A 19,925-nucleotide genomic window follows, 5' to 3' on the forward strand; every position below is an offset into this window, starting at 1 on the left:
GATTTGCTTACAAACTGTGCCACCGACAGGTTACTTTAGCAACCCACTAGTCAGTTTCTATTTTTACAAGTGAGGGAGGTGTTAATGTTGAACCCAAACCACAGCACACACACGCACTCATGGTTATAAAGGGTTTCGGAAATAAACACACTCTTAAATAGCATTCAAACAAGGTGAACAATACAAACGTTCCACCCCACAGGAAGTCCCCTGTTGGAAGCCAGCCATGCAGAGGAGGGATATTCAGCAGCATCACAGGCCCATTTATTATATATATATATATATATATATATATATATATATATATATATATATATATATATAATCAAGGTTAATATCTTACAATGTGCTGTAACCTGTAGGATCCTATGGGTTTATACATTTCAACATGTCATCTTAATAGCGGATCTATCAGATTGTCAGTTAAGAAGTCATGAATCGCCTAAATATCATCAAGAAGTGAAATGTTGCATTGGTCTCATCATAGCTATTATGTATGAAACCAAACAATGCACTTATGTTGTATGTGAACCCATCTCCCTGGCCCCTTGGAAACCACCATGTTGAATACTGTAGATCTCACTTTCCTCAAATTGTACAGATTTTTTTGATGGTTCCTAAGTTTTTACTCACCTTCTTTCAGCATAAAGTAAACGTCCACCCTTGAACACAATTTTTTTTACCTAGATAGGTCCAAAATTCTATTCTAATATTTTAATATCTTTTTAGTGATTAAAGCTCTATTTTTCTGATAGAGTGCTCCAAATTCCCTGTAGTGAAATGAGTTAAATGATAAAATTTGACCTGCTTGCAGCTACCACTAGGGGGAGCTTAGAACCATACTGTTTATACATTGAACTAATAATAAGAGTATGCAGTAAGCACCTAAGCTCCCCCTAGAGGAGGCTGCAGGCAGGCAGAATTTTAAAAATGAACGCTATGTCTATGCAGGGGATTTGAAGCTCTTTATGAGAAAAACTGAGCTCCTACCACTAATAAGATAAAATATCATGTGTTTCTATTTTATCGTACATGCAGCTGCAGAACATGAATTACAATGGTAAAGGCAAAGTGCGAGTTACCTTAGTCACAAAAAATGAACCATACAGACCGCATCCACATGATCTGGTTGGCAAAGACTGCAGAGATGGGTATTATGAAACTGAATTTGGTGCTGACCGCAGAGTCCTATGGTAAGTACAGTTCCTTGATGCAATAACCCTTTCTATCTCTAAAACTGCAGAGTCATAGGAAGAATTACCCAATATTACTGATTCCCATTTTATACGTAATGACGTGAAATAACGACATGTCATCTTGCACTGCACAGGCTAGTTCCATAGATATTTACTATTATTTTCTCTCCTAATAATATTCTCTTAAATGGAGCTTAGCCCAGGTAAACCATACACAGCCCATGTACAAGAGACTTTTTCTCATCTCAAACAACACCTTGACATATTCCAGTTTTTACACTGTCCACTAGAGCAGACACAATAGGCTGACATCTCCCTTTGCTTACTTGACAACTTTGCTGTGTAGACTGGGACAGAATCAGTAACAACTGTATTGTACTGCTGGAGGTCGAGATAATAAAGAGAGGATAGCAACACTATACACCATATAAACAGATACGGCTCTGTATACATCTCCCCTGTCATTCCCTGGTCTTTGAGAAAAGGGGGCTGTACTCCATCACTTCCTGTAGACTGTAATAATCTATGACATCTCTCTGTCAATTGACTCCCATTCATTTCAGAGACACAGAGACAGAGACACAGAGACAGAGACACAGAGACAGAGACACAGAGACAGAGACACAGAGACAGAGACACAGAGACAGACACAGAGACAGAGACACAGAGACAGAGACACAGAGACAGAGACACAGAGACAGAGACACAGAGACAGAGACACAGAGACAGAGACACAGACAGACAGACAGACAGACAGACAGAGACACAGACAGACAGACAGACAGACAGACAGACAGACAGACACACACACTACAAGAAGTCTGTGTCTCCAATATGACTGCCCCCAGGGAAGTTTTTAAAAATAATGATTTTTGGGGCACTCTCTTTAAATTGGGGAATTTATTAGATGCCTTAGACTACATGTGTAATAAGCTAGTGAGCTGGCTACCTCCAATTGAACAGCCCACCGAGGCCCACAAGGGAAAGAATGGGCTATTTTACATATAGGCCATGCTTCCATCTCGTTGGCCAAGACCTTACCGGCTACATAAATATTTTAGAAGAAAGGTAACCTTGTAGATCCTCTAATTTCGAATTGTCTCTGTGAAAGGTTCTCTTTGAGGGCTATGGAGATCTTTTTAAATACTATTTTCTTCTAAAACAATCTACTTTAGTGTTTGGTACAGCTTTGTAATTTGTTTTTATTGAAAAAATGTTTTACTTTTTGAGATACAGCTTCTATCTATCCTGGAGACAAAGAAGCTGTATCTTGCATGGATACCCAAATCCGTCAGGTCAGCGGGACTGACGGCTTAGGTGACAGCAGGACATGTGTATCTCTAACACACAAGATCTAGCTGTTATCGATCACATCTAAGTTCATAACGCAAGACCCGCTGTCCCCGAAAGATACAGAACTATGTATCGAGGATATAGAGAAGCTGTATCTCAAAAAGTAAAACATTTTTTAAATAAAAACAAATTACAAAGTTGCATTAAAGACTATAATACATTGTTTTAGTAAAAAAAAAAAAAAAAAAAGTCTTCAAAGGTTTCCATATCCTTTAAAACATTTAAAATGGCCCTGACCAGGAATTGCAGGAATGATTTTAATGTTTTTTCTTTTTTAGCTTCCAGAACTTGGGCATTCAGTGTGTTCGAAGAAGAGAAGTAAAAGATGCTATTCATTCCCGGATAATTCGGAAAATCAATCCCTTTGGCGGTAGGTGTCCTATTTATTTTGAAATTTTGCTGATATTTGTTATGTGGTTCATCCAATAGTCAGGATGCAATAGGTTGAAAGTACTTTCTGTGGTCATACCTTGTGCGTTTATATTGCAGTATGTGACGCTACATTGACTACCCACTACATTATATGTGTGCAGATTTATAGCTCTTAAGGGCTATACCACTTTTATAACTAATTCCTTTGTATTGTTTAAATGCATCTAAAATAAAAATTTAAGCAACTTTACAAATAGGTTCAAAACAAGAATCCTATCATTTTGTGTAGTCTTCTCCTGAAGTCATATTGCCATCCATCTGTCCTCTACTACTTGATGATCTACCAAATATATGTTAGGAAGATGGAAGAGAGTACGACTACGATTAGACTACACAGAATTTGTTTGTAGTCTGTAACCCTGGAGACACACGGGTCTGCATAGGAGCTGCAGACACAAAACGATAGATTTTTTTTTCATAAAGATCATTTACAAAATTGCTTATTTTGCATTGGAACAATAAAAATAAATTATTTTGGAAAGTGAACATACACTTTAACCTTTTTTTATAATTTGTATGCTTTTTGGATTACTGACTGTCAGTAACAAAAATTATTGGAAAACAAATTGGAATACAATGCCAATTCGATAGCTATAATGGTACACAAAGGTAACTCTTATTATATACAGCACATATATCCCAATGAAAGGGAAACTAAGGGCAAGAAACCTACGTTGCTTAAGCGATGAGACCCCAGGGAGGGGGCCTTCACATTCTGGTCTGTTACTACAGTTCAGTAGGCAAGGGAGACGGTGTAGCCAATATCATCACAATTATTTATTGAGATAAGATTTTTGTTTTGTAGCAACTCAACAGCACACTTTAGTTGCTGAGGAAATCTGGAATTTGGGTGTGCCTCAGTAATTCACAGAATTGTGAGCGCTATGTAATACATGTAGATTTGTTACTCAATATTCAAGTTTCCCAGCCATTATAATGATTTATATATGATGGCTGCAACCCTAAAGTAGTAATAAAATTAATTTAAGCAATTTCGTTTTATTTATTTTATTTTCTGTTGCTTATGTAGCGCCAACAAATTTCAGAGCGCTGCACAGTGATGGTCACCATCCACAAAAAGACCAAGGCTAAACCACTGGAAATATATTAAAGTAGAGAGAAAATAATATGCACATACATAGGTATGGTACAAAATACAAGGGGGCCACCCTGCCCGCCTAAATGCAAATCACCAGCTCCCTCCATGTCTAGACAACAGCACCCATAGAACACGGCAACATGAGTGCAAATTGCCCCAACAGAGCAAGCCCCCCCCTCCACACTGGCACCTACACCCAGACACAAACTGAAGGGACCAGATAGCCCACGCCAGCCTTCCCGATTTATTAGAATAGACAGGTTAGAGCAATGTGGTGTAACCACAATAAAGCACCTGTTATGCCAAAATTATATTTCCTGCTGCAAAATAAGATCTTCTAATTACCGTCATGTGGCAGAGGACGGGCGCAATATTACGCATTGTTCACATACAACAGATGTTAACAGCTTCATGTAAAGTCAGCTTAGAAAGACACCACATAAAACATCTGGTTAGTATATGCAAAAGAATTAAAAGAGTTTCTGCCATTGATGTTAGCCCTTACCTAGATTCTGATGGCTTACCCTATCGATCTTTATTTTAATATAGATTACTGGCAAATATTCATACAATGTGAAATATTGAAAGATAATCCGTCACCAGTTTATCACTTCCCTAATCTAATAGGCGCTTTGATGCTGATAACTCCAATGTTTTTTGTTGTTTTTTGAAAGAAACAAACCGTTTATTATGTCCAAAGTTATATTCTTTTCTAGACTTATGATAATTTTGTCTTAATGGCCAACTGGGTGGTTACTTTCTATTTACCATGTGGGCGTTGTATAGAAAACTGTCTGACGCTGACCAATCAGCGTCATACAGTTCTTTTCAGTCCAGCCCAGCGTGACTCACAGCCCAGCGTGATCTCGGGTAGAATCTCGAGATCGCGCTGTGACGTGACTTCCTGCCGCAGGTCCGTAGGGGACACGTAAAAAATAAAGTGTATGACGCGGATTGGTCAGCGTCATACAGTTTTCTATACAATGCCTACATGGTAAAAAGAAAATAACCGCCAAGATGGCCATTAAGACAAAATTAGCATAAGTCTAAAAAAGAACATAACTTTGGAAATAATAAAGGTGTTTTTTTTTTGTTTGTTTTTTTAAAAACACAGGAGTTATCAGCATCAAGATACTAGATTAGGGAAGTGATGAACTGGTGACAGAGCCTCATTAATATCTCTTGTAGTTGCCATATCCTAGGTCAGAAGCATCCAAATGGAGAGTGGGGCTCAGTTTGGCCCCATGCCTATTCCCTATGGGCAAGGCTCTCACAGGCACCAAAACATTAATTAACAAGAGTGGAGGCAATAACCCAAATGTCACATCCTTACCTCATGCAAGGTATGGGAAAGACGTAGGGGCAATATCGGATTTAAATCTCAGGAGTCTGTAGGCACAGATTGTCTGGCATCCTAGATCATCAAGAAGGCCACACATTTATTATCAGCAGTGCAGTCACTGCATAATGTGAGTACACTCGCTAATATACATTCTGGTCCCCCATCGCACCGATTCTGACATTTTCATAGATTTTTATAGCACTGCAGAGGGACCAGAAGTCTAGTTCCACAGTCTTCTTTGATGACGATATGACTCTTGACCGGCCCCGCTGTACTCTATGTACAAGCAGTCTATGTACAAGCAGTAGTTCCGCGATTACATAGAGTACAGCGGGACCGGTCACATGACGAAGAGTTGTATTGTCATCAGAGAAGACTGTGCAACTAGACTTCCGGTCCCCCGGCAGCGCTATAAAAATCTCAGAATCGGCGCTACTGGGGACCGGAATGTAGATTAGTGAGTGTACTTACATACTGCAGTGACTACACTGCTAATAATTTTTAGTCCCCACATAACCCCTTTAAAGGCTATGTACACCTTTGAAAATGTGTTGTTGTTTTTTTTTGATAAAAATGTGTATCAGAGTGTTTGGTGCAACTTTGTAATTACTGTTTATTAAAAATAATTTTACTTTTTGAGATACAGCTGCCTTGTATCCTGTATACAGAGCAGTTGTATCTTGCGCTGAATCCGTCAAGTCAGCGGGTCCGAGCTGCTATCAATCACAACATGTAGGCCCATTTGCAGCCCTTCTCTCTTCTTCAGTCTCACAGCATTGTAAGTGCTTATTTCACATATAAATATTCCTCATCTACATCTACTTTTTGTCCATCAGGAAACCTTCCCCCAAGACCACATATTGGCAGAGGCCTACTGGGTAGGGGGCAAATAACCTCCTCTCCTGAGATGGTTGAGTGTAGTGGCATGAACCAAGACCTGGAGGAGAAGACGTTTTGATTTTTGCCTTTTCCTTTCTTTTCTATGTATATTAAAGGCAAAGTCAACCTTTATGTGGCACTTACAAACATTTACCTCTTTCAAAGATTTAAGAGATCCAAAATTTAGTTAAAATGATAAAATACTGGTTCATTATCAATAATATTATAAAATAAAACAAAAAATGAATCTATTGGACATTTTAGCATTTTTGACTACTGCTAGGAATATGGTTGATACTTTATTCAAAGGAACCTTTTTTTTTTTATCAAGTAATATACTATCCTCTCAAAGTAACTGTTGAATTGTCCTTTTGTAAACCACTATTCCTGTCTAAAAGGAAGTGAAAGTGAACATTTGTTAGCGACTAAGAATGGGTGGTCTGTCATAAACCGCTATCGCAGCAGACATGAAGCCATAATAGACCCTTTCTCTGCTGCAGGCAAACAGAGTGTTTCCTTATGCACCTCAGCTAATAATATTATTTACCATTAAGGATCAATTCATACTGCGTGTACGGTGGAGGTATACGTCAGGAAATACTCTCAACATATGGCATTATATAGGCATACAGTGGCATACATCAACCATAGGCTCCCATACTTAAAAAAAAAAGCAGACTATGCTTTACTATACTATTAAAACTAAAAGGTAAACAGACATATACCTGCCTGGCGGATGCCAAAAGCCCACCCGTAGACTGGTCATACACTATCCATCAGAGAATGTAAAAATACTCTACAGTACACAATAGTTTTTGACTTTTCAATGCCATCTCGAAAGTCATATTGAGAATTGTATGTTATGGGTAGTGCACTGTGCTGGCATTTCATTGTTGAATGTGTTGTCAGGATGAGAAAAGGTTTTTTTTCCTCAACTGGGTTCACACAGAGATTTTTGCAGGCAGAAAATCTGCCTCAAAATTCAATTTGGAATTTTGAGGCAGATTTTGCTCTGCCTGCACGTCGATTTTGGCAGCGTTTTTCGCCCACAGGCCATTGAGCGCCGCGGGCAAAAAACGAGGTGACATACGCTTTCTCTGCCTCCCATTGATGTCAATGGGAGGTCAGAGACGTAAACGCCCGAAGATAGGGTAGGTCACTTATTTCTCCCACGAGCCGTTTTTTCCGCTCGCGGGAAAAAACGCCTCGGCCTCCCATTGAAATCAATGGGAGGCATTTTCAGCAGTTTATTGGCACGTTTTCCGACGCTGGTTCCGCGTCAAAAACGTGTAGCAAAAAAACCTGACAGTGTCAAGCTTCTCCGTGGGCTGTGTCTGGTATTGCAGCTCAGACCCATTCAAGTGTGGGAGCTGCTATACCAGACGGAGCCCATGACCAGGAAGAAATGCAGAACGATTTTATAATCCTGAACAAACCCCTTTAATAATTAAAATGGAACAAAATGTATTTCTTTTCATAGGTAACTCATTTTTCGTACTAATTTTTCATTTACATGATATGTTGCAGAGTGCAGTGAGGCCAAAATGTCAGCCACCATTTATGACCCAGGAAATGTATTTTCTGCAGAACTACAAAACAAACAATGAAATTGGTGCAAGTTCTTTTCCCTTTTAAACATCAAACTTCCTGATTTACTGCAGTGAATGTTCTGCCTTTATTCTATTCAATGGCTGACAATTTACTTGATGTTTAACCCTTTCAGGACCAGACTAATTTTCGTTTTTATGCTTTTGTTTTTTCCTCCCTCAGAACGTTTTTTTTATTTTTTTGTTGACAGCCATATGAGGGCTTAATTTTTATGGGACAACTTTTACTTTCTAATGGTACTATTTAGTATTACGTGCGATGTACTGGGAAGCCGGAAAAAAAATTCAGAATGGGGTTCAATTGGAAAAAAACAGCAGTTCCTCTATTTTCTTATGGGTTTTGTTTTTACGGTGTTCACTATACGGTGAAAATGACACGTTACATTTATTCTGTGGGTCAGTACGATCACGGTGATACCAAATTTATATAGTTTTTGTTATGTTTTAGTACCTAGAAACACTTTTTGCATCGCCATGTTGTGACCACCGTAACTTCTTTATATTTCTGTATATAGAGCAGTGTAAGGTGTATTTTTGTATGTGGAAAAACGTAGTTTTTATTAATACTATTTTGGGCAATGTCGAGCATTTCCATCACTTTTTATAAACATTTATTGGGGGTTGAAGTGGCAAAAAAAACTGTGATTCGGCCATTTTGAAATTTTTCCCGCTACGACATTCACCGTATTAGATAAATATTATTATAGTTCAGGCATTTTCGGACGTGGGGATACCTAATATGTATGTGATCTAGGGAAAGAGGGGTGATTTTAATTTTTAAAACTTTTATTTAGCCCCCCTGGGGGGCTTGAACCTGCGATCATTAGATCGCTTATGCCATAGACTGCAATATCACAGTATTGCAGTCTATGGCAAAATCAGTGCATTGCTATTGAGACCTGCCACAGCTGCTAGAGGAGTACACCGGCTCCCGCGATCTCGCCTTGCGGGAGCCGGTGACTGGCCCCTAAGTGGAAGGGGCAGTAAAAACCCCTCAGATGCCGGTAGTCACATCTGACACCGGTATCTGAGGGGTTAAATGCTTGCGATCAGAAATTTTTCTGATTGCAAGCATTGCCGCTGGGTCCCTGCTGTGAAACACAGCAGAGACCCAGCGGCCATTGCGCCCGCTCTAACCGGCGGGCACCATATTTAAATACTCGCCGGTGGAGCGATGGGAAAGGGTTAACAGCTATGTATCAGTGTGTTTTGTATGACTTTGGAAATACTTTTTATTAAAAATGATCTTTACTTTTTTAGCTACAGCTGCTCTGTATAGAGAATACAGAGCAGCTGTATCTAAAAAAAAAAGTAAAACAAATTTTAAAGCAAAAGTATTTATAAAGTTAGACAAAACACACTGATAAACCTTTTTATTTTAAAAAAATAAATAAATTGCCTTTCAAAGGTTTACATAGCCTTTAACACTTACTTACCGGGTTGCCTTTAATTATATTCATTGCTTCTGTTTCTACAGCGGTGTCCCTTAGGATATGTTCACATACACTGTTTTCAGATGTAATTCGGGCGTTTTACGCCTCGAATTACGCCTTTTAAAAACGCCCCTAATACGCCTACAAACATCTGCCCATTGCTTTCAATGGGATTTACGATGTTCTGTTCCCACGAGCCTTTATTTTACGTGTCGCTGTCAAAATAAGGCACATAAAATGACGGCTTGTCAAAAGAAGTGCATGTCCCTTCTTGGTACATTTTTGGAACCGTTTTTCATTGACTCCATTGAAAAACAGCTCCAATAACGGCCGTAAAATATGCAGCAAAAAACACGAGTGGCTACCAAAAACTCCGAAAATCAGGAGCTGTTTTCGCCTGAAAACAGCTCCGTATTTTCAGATGTATTTTGCTAAGCCGTGTGAACATACCCTTATAGCTAAAATGTGATGACAGCAGAAAGTTCATTAGAAGTCACCTGATTCACGTACTGTTTGGAGCTTCAGTACACGTGCAGGTTTTTTTATGCAGTTTTTGAAGCCAAAACCAGGAGTGGATTCAAAATCGAGAAGTAGTATCTGTCCTTTATACTTTTAATATGCACACTTGGCTTTGGTTTCAAAACCTGCACGTGGACTATGAGGCTGCATTCCCATGCCGCGGGTAAAAGTTGCCATTTTGCTGAGATTTTACAAAAATTGCGGAAAAATTGCAGTTTTTACACGGTTAACGGCAAAAACAAAAAGCATTTTGAATGCAACTTGTAAACCAAGCCTAAGGGGGATGGTATGGCAAAGAGCGACAGAACTTTATGTAAATACATCCGTTTTTCCCTACGATTTTGCCGCAACTGTGGTTACTACCCCACTCATGAGTGCTATACTTGCTGATGGAAGTTATGTTGGTGTAAACGCACGCCACAGTGCAAATGTTTTAGCACCTTTACCGACTCTTTTTTTCACCTCTAAATACACCTCTGATGACACTCCGGTGTTTTTCAGTGCAGAAACAGGTCAGGTGGCATGCGGTGTCACATAAGTGAGGCAATTTAATATTGAGATTAGTAAGGGAGGTTTACCTATATCTAATGGTAGGGTATTTACCAGCGCTCTACCTGTCAACCTCTCAGCTACCTTCTATCCCTCCTACCTAGAGCCTGATTCAGGAAAAGCTTAGTGGCTAGTACAGTCCAAGTTTTAAATGTGATACTATTAAAGTTAGTTATTTATTCACGCAGATATTTACTAAAACCTCTTTAATACTATCAAAGACTGTATTACAGCCCTGAGCTCAAATATTTAAGTGTTCCCTGCTGGCTCAATATCTCCATATGGGAAGTGTAGTGCTTGGGGCAGATTTACGAAGAATGGCTGAAGAGTCCTGAGATAAGTCCAACGGCATCCTGCGTATGGGTAATGCTCCGTTGGAGCCAAGATCGGTACACATTACTTCGCATGCGCAGGATGCTGCTGGACTCATCTCAGGACTCTTCCCCGGCAATTTATAACTTATTTTTAGACAAAATGCTAAAACTGACAGCTTTGAGAGGGGCATGTATAGGATGCTAAACCCCAGGAGTGTTTGGCTTCGTTCACATATGCACTAGGGCTCTGTTCCGACGGAGCTTTCCGTCGGAACAGAGCCCTGACAGACACAAACGGAAACTATAGGTTTCCGTTTCCAATATTTCTATGATGACGGATCCGGTGCCAATGGTTTCCGTATTGACAGAATCAATAGCGCAGTCGACTACAGCATTGATTCCATCAAAATGACGGAACCCTTGCACAACGGAGACAAACGGAAACCATTGCCACCGGATCCATCACCATTGAAATCAATGGTGATGGAAACGGAAACCTATTGTTTCCGTTTGTGTCTGTCAGGGCTCCGTTCCTAAGGAAAGCTCCGGTGGAATGTCGGAACGGAGCCCTAGAGCAGATGTGAACGAATCCTAACATGCTGGTGGTTTAGTGCCCTAAAATCTAGTGACCGGTTCCCTTAAAAGGGTGGTATCAAGATGGTAACTCCTTTTTGTCCTGTTAGGGCATATGGACGTCATCGTGAAGGGTTTACGATGTCCCAATGAATGAACGAACGCACAGTCTCTGCACTATTACTAATTGTCATTTCTGATTTAGATGTAACCAATATTGTATGCAGATTTTTCTTATTTGTTAGAAAATCTCTGTGTGATAAAGTCATCAGTGTTATTGATATCATAGCTATTGGTTCATGTGTTATTTGCACCATGCCATTTCATGGTTTCCAAGGTCCCTTGATAAGTAATCGTTCAGAAAAAAAGAACCAGGCTATAGGAAGTGAGTACTGTAGGAACAATGCCGTATGGAAAATAATTTATACAGATATATCAAAAGAGGAAGTGTAATGTGCAGTGATGCATGAGTTCATAGGTTACATGACTACAGTTAGAAAAGATTTTAACTGCGGAGCAGACTCCGTCTCTATGTAAACTCTGCAGAGTCAATTATTAATTAATTTGGGGTTCATTGAAACATACGTGTCCGTGATGCGATCAAAGAGGACAGTTCCCTTTGATCATACCGCGGCGATCAAAGGGTTAAACAGCGGGGGTCCGAATGTTTTCCGACCCCAGCTGTATTTAGCAGTCTGCTCTAAGATCAGGAGCGCTCATCAGCCTCTTCTACAGCGACACCAAAAGACGTCGCTGTAGAGTAAGGACCTGCACTGCCTGCCGTCAAAAGATGGTGGACGGTCGTTAAGGAGTTAAAAGAACACTCCAGGCAAACATCTACACTGTGATATGACTAGTGCAGGGCCTGAGAGGGTGGTGCATGACACAGGGATTAAGTGAATTGGAGCAGAGCTGCAGTAACCCAGTAATGGGCGCTATACGGTGGTTGGAGCCTTCTGCTTCCGGCACCGACTCTGCATAGCTTCTGGCTCCCGAAGGCAACCCCAACAGCTGTTCTGTGTGGAAACCAGGTGTCGAACCCCCACAATCCTATACGGATATCCTATCCCGTGGGTAGGTCATCAGAATAAAATCAGCCCCCAACCTGGCAACACCTTTAAAGGCTATGGAAACCTTTGAATCTGCTTCTGTGTACAGGATAATAGAAGGCGAAGTTCACACTACCGGTAATATACATTTACCTTTCTCCCGTCATAGGAACAGAGGATCGAAAGATTAAACGGAAAGCAATGGTTCCGTTACAATTACCATTAATTTCGCTAGGTTTACGTTTTGTTTTTTTACGGAAGCAAAAGTGCAGTCTGCAGAACTTTTGTTTCCGTGAAAAAAAAACGGAAACCTATTGAACGGAGACAAACGAATAGCAGCTGAAACAAAGAATTACTATTGAAATCAATGGTAGTATATAACGGAACCGTTGCTTTCCGTTTAATCTGATGGAAGAGAGGTAAAAGTATACTAACGCTAGTGTGAACTTAGCCAAAGCTGTATCCTAAAAAGTGAAAAGTAATGAGAGTTAAAAAAGTGCTTAAAATCACAAAACACATTAATTTATTAATAATAATAATAATAAAAACATTCAAAAATGTACATAGCCTTTAAGGCATATGGGAAATGAAGACTGGAATGTGATTGGTATTCACATGCACGAGTTTTATATTTTATACATCTCTTTATGTTGCATTTGTTGAACTTTTACGTTCAAAATGACATCTGCAAATGATTTCCTTCCCTTTACTCAAAGACCAAAATTCACATCTTGAGTAGGATTACTACAGTATCTTGTTATATATGTGGGTATCATCTTCCTCCACCTACTTTTATCTATGGGTGTGAAGGAAGTATTAACTATATGCTTTTACCACCACATGAATTTTAAATACTATCAATAACCTTAGAAGGACTGACAAATGTGATAGAGGAATATTTCGTGGGCTGAATCATCCTGCAAAGCCCACACATTTCATACTTTGGTGACATTACCTTTTTTTCAAGCCACATTAGATACATTTTTAATGTTTTTGTAACAAGTGGTTTAAAGGTAAATAACCTATTGTTGAAATCTCGCATGTAAATGTATCTAAACATAAAAAAAAAAAGTAATATAGAAATTAAAATTGTGGCAGAGCAACACAACAAACTAGTCGTAAAGGGGTTGTCTCATGCAAACAACCCCTGTCCATAAGCTCTATGAAGGCATTTGGACGTCATAGAGGGGGGTCTGAAAACAGGTATGCGCCCTCCGTGTTTTGTATTACGGCGGCAATGGTTGCTGCAGATAAAATGTCTGACTGGCCGAGGTTTCCCGACTTGGTCATGAGGTCCCACTCACATAGCGGGTAGGAATATTACAACGTATCATGTGTAGATATCAGACTGGAGTTCAAGACCGAAGAGAAATAGGTCATTCTAATGTGTTTAGCTCACAGAGAATTGCCTGTATGGATACACTGTAACAAACCCTCAGTCATGGGCAGGACTAGGTCAAGACAAATTTTCAGCTTTTGAATGTAAACAAACAAGAATGGTTCAATTTACTGATAGTAATCAGAGGTCTTGAAAACAGTGAGAATTGAAACAAGCATATTAGAAAGTTGCATAACGTTTCATTATACAGTGATTAAGCTTTAGTTACATGGGATTGGATAACCTTTCAAATGGATTCTAAATGTTTTCTTTTTAACTACAGCCTCATGCACACGACCGTATTTTTTCCCACCCGTAAATACTGGCGTAAATACGGGTCCGGTGTCACACGTATTCAACCCGTTTTGCACCAGTATTTACGGACCCGTGCCCGTAAATATGGGTCCGGTGTCACCCGTATTCCACCCGTATTTACGGGCACGTTTTTGGCGGCAAAATAGCACTGCACTAATCGGCAGCCCCTTCTCTCTATCAGTGCAGGATAGAGAGAAGGGACAGCCCTTTCTGTAATAAAAGTTAAAGAAATTCATACTTACACGGCCGTTGCCTTGGTGACACGTCCCTCTCTTCACATCCAGCCCGACATCCCTGGATGACGCGGCAGTCCATGTGACCGCTGCAGCCTGTGATTGACCTGTGATTGGCTGCAGCGGTCACATGGGCTGAAACGTCATCCAGGGACGGCCAGGACGTCGGGCCGGATGTCGAGAGGGACGCGTCACCAAGGCAACGGCCGGGAGACCGGACTGGAGGAAGCAGGAAGTTCTCGGTAAGTATGAACGTCTTTTGTTTGTATTTTTTACAGGTTGCTCTTTATTCTGATCGGTAGTCACTGTCCAGGGTGCTGAAAGAGTTACTGCCGATCAGTTAACTCTTTCAGCTCCCTGGACAGTGAGCTTAGCAACGCTGCCGTAATGACGGGTGCACACATGTAGCCACCCATCATTACGGGAGCTCCATAGACTTCTATGGACTGTCCGTGCCGTTATTACGGCCTGAAATAGGACATGTTCTATCTTTTTTAATGGCACGGGCACCTTCCCGTAAGAAAACTGTGATTCCAGCAAGGCAAGCGTTATCTCGCGAGATTACGATGTAACCTGTCATTTCAAACAAGATTACGCTTGCCTTGCTGGAATCTCACAGAAAAGATTCAGAAGTGTCAGGATTCTGAATAAACATCACGTCCTGGCTGGTAGTGATGTATATTCATTATCAGGACACTACAGTGATGTTAGTGTTTGTGGCTGCACATAGCGATATAACTATATCGCTAGTCCAGTGTAAATGAATGGAGAGAAGTGCATGACGCTGATTGGCCACTGATTGGTCAGCGTCATACACTCCTCTGTACAACGCCCACTTGGTCGAACGTAAAAACACGCCCACTTGGGCATTTAGAAACGTATTGGCATAAAGCTAAAAATCTGGTTTAAAATAGATCGTTTTTCGAAATAAAAAGCATTACTGTCACCTACATTACAGCGCCCATCTCCTTATGTAGGAGATAGGGCACTTATAATGTGGTGACAGAGTCTCTTTAAGAGAGCATACAGTATATTGTCCTCTCACTTTGCAATATACATTGTGGTAGGGCCTGTTCACGTCACCATTTGGGCTTTCTGTTCATCTGTTCTATAAGAGGAACAGATAAACGGAAAGTATTGTTTCCGTTTGCAATATCATTGATTACAAGCTCAAGTGGAACCCGACGCTGATGTGAACAGGCCCTTACTTCTATGACGTATCTGATAAACACAGAGGAGCCACATGGATAAGTGGAGACAATGGAACTTGTCAACAGTTATTGTGAAATTGATAAATACCTTCAGATTCTGACGAAACACTTCAACATTCTGAGTGTCACAACCCATCCCAGGGTAGCAGCAACATCTCCAAAATCTGATACCATGTGGGAGGAACAATCATTTTATAAAACCTCAATGGAAAGCTGTTTTTCTTCATTTTACCTTTGAGAAATGCCACCTAGTGCTATTCACACAAATTTCAGAAAGTCCTGTTATTGCCATGAATGACTCAGTATTGATTTCCAGCTGCATATTTTCCATTGACTTTTTTGCGCACTTCTAAATCTATTAAACAGTTTTTAAAAGTGAATATTGAATGAAATGGGAGCAGACAGGGAAAGAGAGACTGGACTTGGCTGGTGAGCGACAAGGCCGGTTTATACTGTCCTAAAGAGAGACCGGATAAAACCAGACCAGACAGTTTGAAACTGCACTAAAATTATCACAATGGCGCGCGCTGTATGATAAATTTTATGCAACTTGCTAGACACTCTTCTCATCCTTACGCCACCTCTAGTCTTACGTACTTTACACCAATATTTTGCCATTAATAAATCTGCCACATTTTACGACCCCTCTTAGCCATCCCATTTTCACGACACTTTTCAAAACTGTCAAGGGAGTCTTATAAAGGGTCTGTAACCTTTAAAAAAAATGTGGCCCATGTCCCTTTTTTGCTCCAGAATTCTGATGCAAATTTGCTTTGGAAATATATTCCATTGTGTCCCCTCCCTAACACAAAACATGTCTTATATGTCATAATAATAATGTGGAATATAGCACCAACATATTCCACATCTCTATATAAACCACTGACAAAGAATGTTATTCACTTCTATTCCATTACAACGCTGCCTGTCAAGGGGTGGAATATATTAGGAAGCAAGTGTACCGTTAGTTAAGAATATGAGCGACTTTGACAAGGGCAAATTGTGATGGCTAGAGCATCTCCAAAATGGCAGGCCTTGTGAGGTGTTCCTGGTATGGAGTACCTACCAAAAAACGTTCAAGAAGGGACAACTGGTGAAGCGGCGACAGCGTCATGGCTGCTGAGGGCTCACTGATGCTCTTGGGGAAGCAAAGGCATGCCTGATCCAAGATGTTGAATTAAAAAACGCATGTATGATGATCAATGACAGTCAAATCACTCTGGCGAAAACACTCGGTTTTTTTGTGATTTTATTAACTTTTATAAAATAAATTGAATGCTACATACATCTTCCCTGAAAGTGGTTCTTATACAATCTACAACTTTCTTCTAAGGTACTCATATGGCTACATCAATGAAAAAAATAATAAAAAGTAACGTCCAACCAAATGCAGAGGGTCAAACAATTTTACTGGTCTTTAAGGGACAAAATTACCAACATCATTAAGGGGTTGATATGCACCAAAGGGACCAAAATTATGTGCAAACTATGTTTACAGGAGACATTAAATGTCTACAATAAAAAAGTGAAACTTTTAGGACGAATTTTAATATGAGGTACAGTAAAGGGTGAATTACACGGTATATTTCTTATTAGTCTCCATTAATGATTTGATAATGTATCACCAAGTTGTAAAATATCTGATGAAACCGCAGAAAGCATTGAGACAAAGAGTAATATTACACATTATTTCTCCTTCTCCACAGTGCGAGATGACCAGCTGCTGACTATCGAGGATTATGACCTAAATGTTGTACGATTGTGCTTTCAAGTTTTTCTAGCAGACGAGCATGGGAATTACATCATAGCTTTACCCCCAGTTGTTTCCAACCCAATTTATGACAACCGTAAGTTCACCAGTAAACCAGGCCCATATTCGCTAAGTCGCCCCCATTTAAAAAGTGTCTAGTGAAGTGAAAACATCAAAATTGTACCTAATTTACAAAATTGAGCACATTTTCCGACACATTCTAGACCCAGACTCTGTAGTAAATCTGCCCTATATTGTACATTATGTGTCAGCACTAAAATGATCATAAGCACAAGTTTTCTTCAATACGCCTGACTGAAAGAAAACATAAAAAGTTAGGAGAAATATCTGATCGGTTGATTTAGTGCTGCGACTCATTGTACATTGACGGCTATACCACTTCAGCATTTTGTTTTGAATAACACAATATAATCCAAACGATGAAAAACCACCAATAATCCGGAATACATATTATCAGGATTACTTTGTTAGCATTTTCTTGATATTTATGGATTAAACTAATTTCTCATTCCAGGTGCTCCTAACACTGCTGAACTTCGGATTTGCCGAGTAAATAAGAACTGTGGTAGCGCAGCTGGAGGAGATGAAATATTCTTGTTATGTGATAAAGTTCAAAAAGGTGCAGATTTAAGTTTTAAGATCTCTATCTCATACGTATCTATCTCATATCTATCTCTCATATGTATCTGCCTCATACGTATCTATCCTTCAACTTTGGATATATATATATCTATATAGCTATATATATCTATATATACAGTCCAGAAATAGATGAACACAGCACTCCACGATAGCAGGAAGTCAGGCCAACAGGACAACGATCAGCGGATGAACGCGCAAACGCTCGTGCATCGGCTGATTGTATTGTTTATGCAGCAATACATTTTATTGTTGTTGGCAGCACATCTTCTTGTGTAAACAGCGTAATGATCAGCGGATCGGCACCGATCAGCACCTCTCCGTGTAAACAGGGAGATGTGCTGCTGACATGATGCATGGAGATGAGCGATTGTAGTAACGATTGCTGGTCCCCATATATTATTGATCGTAGCTCCTTGCGGAAGGAGCAAACGAGCTCCGAGCTGTCTCATTGATCGGCGCTTGTTTTTATGGCCAATATTGGCCGGTGTAAAAGGACCTTAACTCTGTTTTTCATGGCTTCTTTTTAACCCCTATACATAGATGACATCGAGGTACGATTTTTTACTAAAGCATGGGAAGATAAAGGACAATTTGGACAAGCAGATGTGCATCGCCAAGTTGCTATAGTATTTAAGACCCCTGCATTTCCCTTTGATATCAATGAAGTCACAACAGTAAAAATGCAGCTTAGAAGGCCATCAGACCGAGAAGTCAGTGAACCTATGGACTTCCGATACATCCCTAGTGAAAAAGGTAAAATGCTGAAAAATAACGATAAAGAAAGCCATAAGTGTGTTATTTCAAGCCTCTCTGTAAACTGCAGTCTAGTAGAATACATTTCAAACCTAGTTGGTCTCCCAAAGGGGACCATGTAGTATACAGTATGTTGTGGTTATTATTTAGAATTATTTTTATAATTATTCCAATATTATATAGCACCATCATTTTCTATTGTGCTGTAAATTGTCAAACATGTCAAAAATGTGTATGTATGATTGATCTAATAATGTTTTCGTTTGTTCTCTGTTTAGACCATTATGCAAAGAAGATGAAAAAAAATGAGGACATGTTGCACAAACTTTATGGTAAATAACACAAATCTCAAAATCCCCCCAAAAAATATTAGTCAAATCGCTCTTATTGTGGGAAAGGAAATACTGTATCTTTACAATGCTCCACGTTTGAACGACTGTATTATTTACCATTAATAACCCCCAAAATTCAGGTACAATAGGTGTTCCAACCAATGGAGCAGATGGATTCTGCTACCAATCATTTTAGTAACAGACATAACAATCTCGGTTAACGGCAATCGAATAGTTTGTAAAGCATATTTGTTGAAGTCTATGGCACATTAATATGGTTGTTTACAATGGTTAACTAGTTCAATGTCTTAGCTTTTGCTTATTACACCTATAGCATTAACAACAAGTCCTATGTCTCTTGTAGGTTCTCTTCGAACTCAACAAGTGGAAAAAGCAACAAAGCCATTGCCAACAATACAACCATTACATGCCATCGATCGGCCCATAAAGCAAGGTATTCAAATGGGAACTTCATATTTTCACGAGTTTTTTTTTAATGTTTTCTTTCGTTTTGATTAATTTTAGTGAGATTTATTAGGAATCAGATAACCATACATGGCACAACCAGTGGTGCACATGGGTCCATTCCAGAAGCTCATGTAAAAAAGGTCTCCTTTAATTTCAGTACTATAATTTGAATGTGGATTTATGTTACAATTCTGCAATTTGCTAAGAATCCGATTATCGGAATTGGTGCAGGAACCCTAAATATAGAAATAAATGAGAAGAAAGCAAAAAGCAAACTGTTGACTATTTGTCAGTCTTCAATAACTTCCACATCCTGAAATAGTCCTGTAGAAATCTCCTAGCCCTCTGCATCTTGCTATGATGTGGGGAAGAAGTGGCCCTTAGTCTTGCCTTCTTCTTCTGAATCTTTTCACTAACTACAGTATGTACTGTATACAGAGATCAATTTGTATGTACTTATTTGTGAGCAATACTCCA

General features: G+C 39.6%; 1 protein-coding gene across 1 annotated transcript in view; it reads left to right on the forward strand.

Moving 5' to 3' along the window:
• The window catches only part of REL (REL proto-oncogene, NF-kB subunit), a 37,506-nt gene that overhangs the window by 15,539 nt on the left and 2,042 nt on the right, over positions 1–19,925 (forward strand). The window contains exons 4-10 of the mRNA XM_075864504.1: positions 1,039–1,193; positions 2,828–2,919; positions 17,189–17,329; positions 17,768–17,872; positions 18,436–18,648; positions 18,927–18,980; positions 19,345–19,434. Coding sequence (XP_075720619.1) covers positions 1,039–1,193; positions 2,828–2,919; positions 17,189–17,329; positions 17,768–17,872; positions 18,436–18,648; positions 18,927–18,980; positions 19,345–19,434 — 850 coding nt within the window. The remainder of the gene's footprint in view (positions 1–1,038; positions 1,194–2,827; positions 2,920–17,188; positions 17,330–17,767; positions 17,873–18,435; positions 18,649–18,926; positions 18,981–19,344; positions 19,435–19,925) is intronic.

The sequence above is a fragment of the Rhinoderma darwinii genome, chromosome 4 (genome assembly GCF_050947455.1).
Source record: "Rhinoderma darwinii isolate aRhiDar2 chromosome 4, aRhiDar2.hap1, whole genome shotgun sequence".
NCBI lineage: Eukaryota > Metazoa > Chordata > Amphibia > Anura > Rhinodermatidae > Rhinoderma > Rhinoderma darwinii.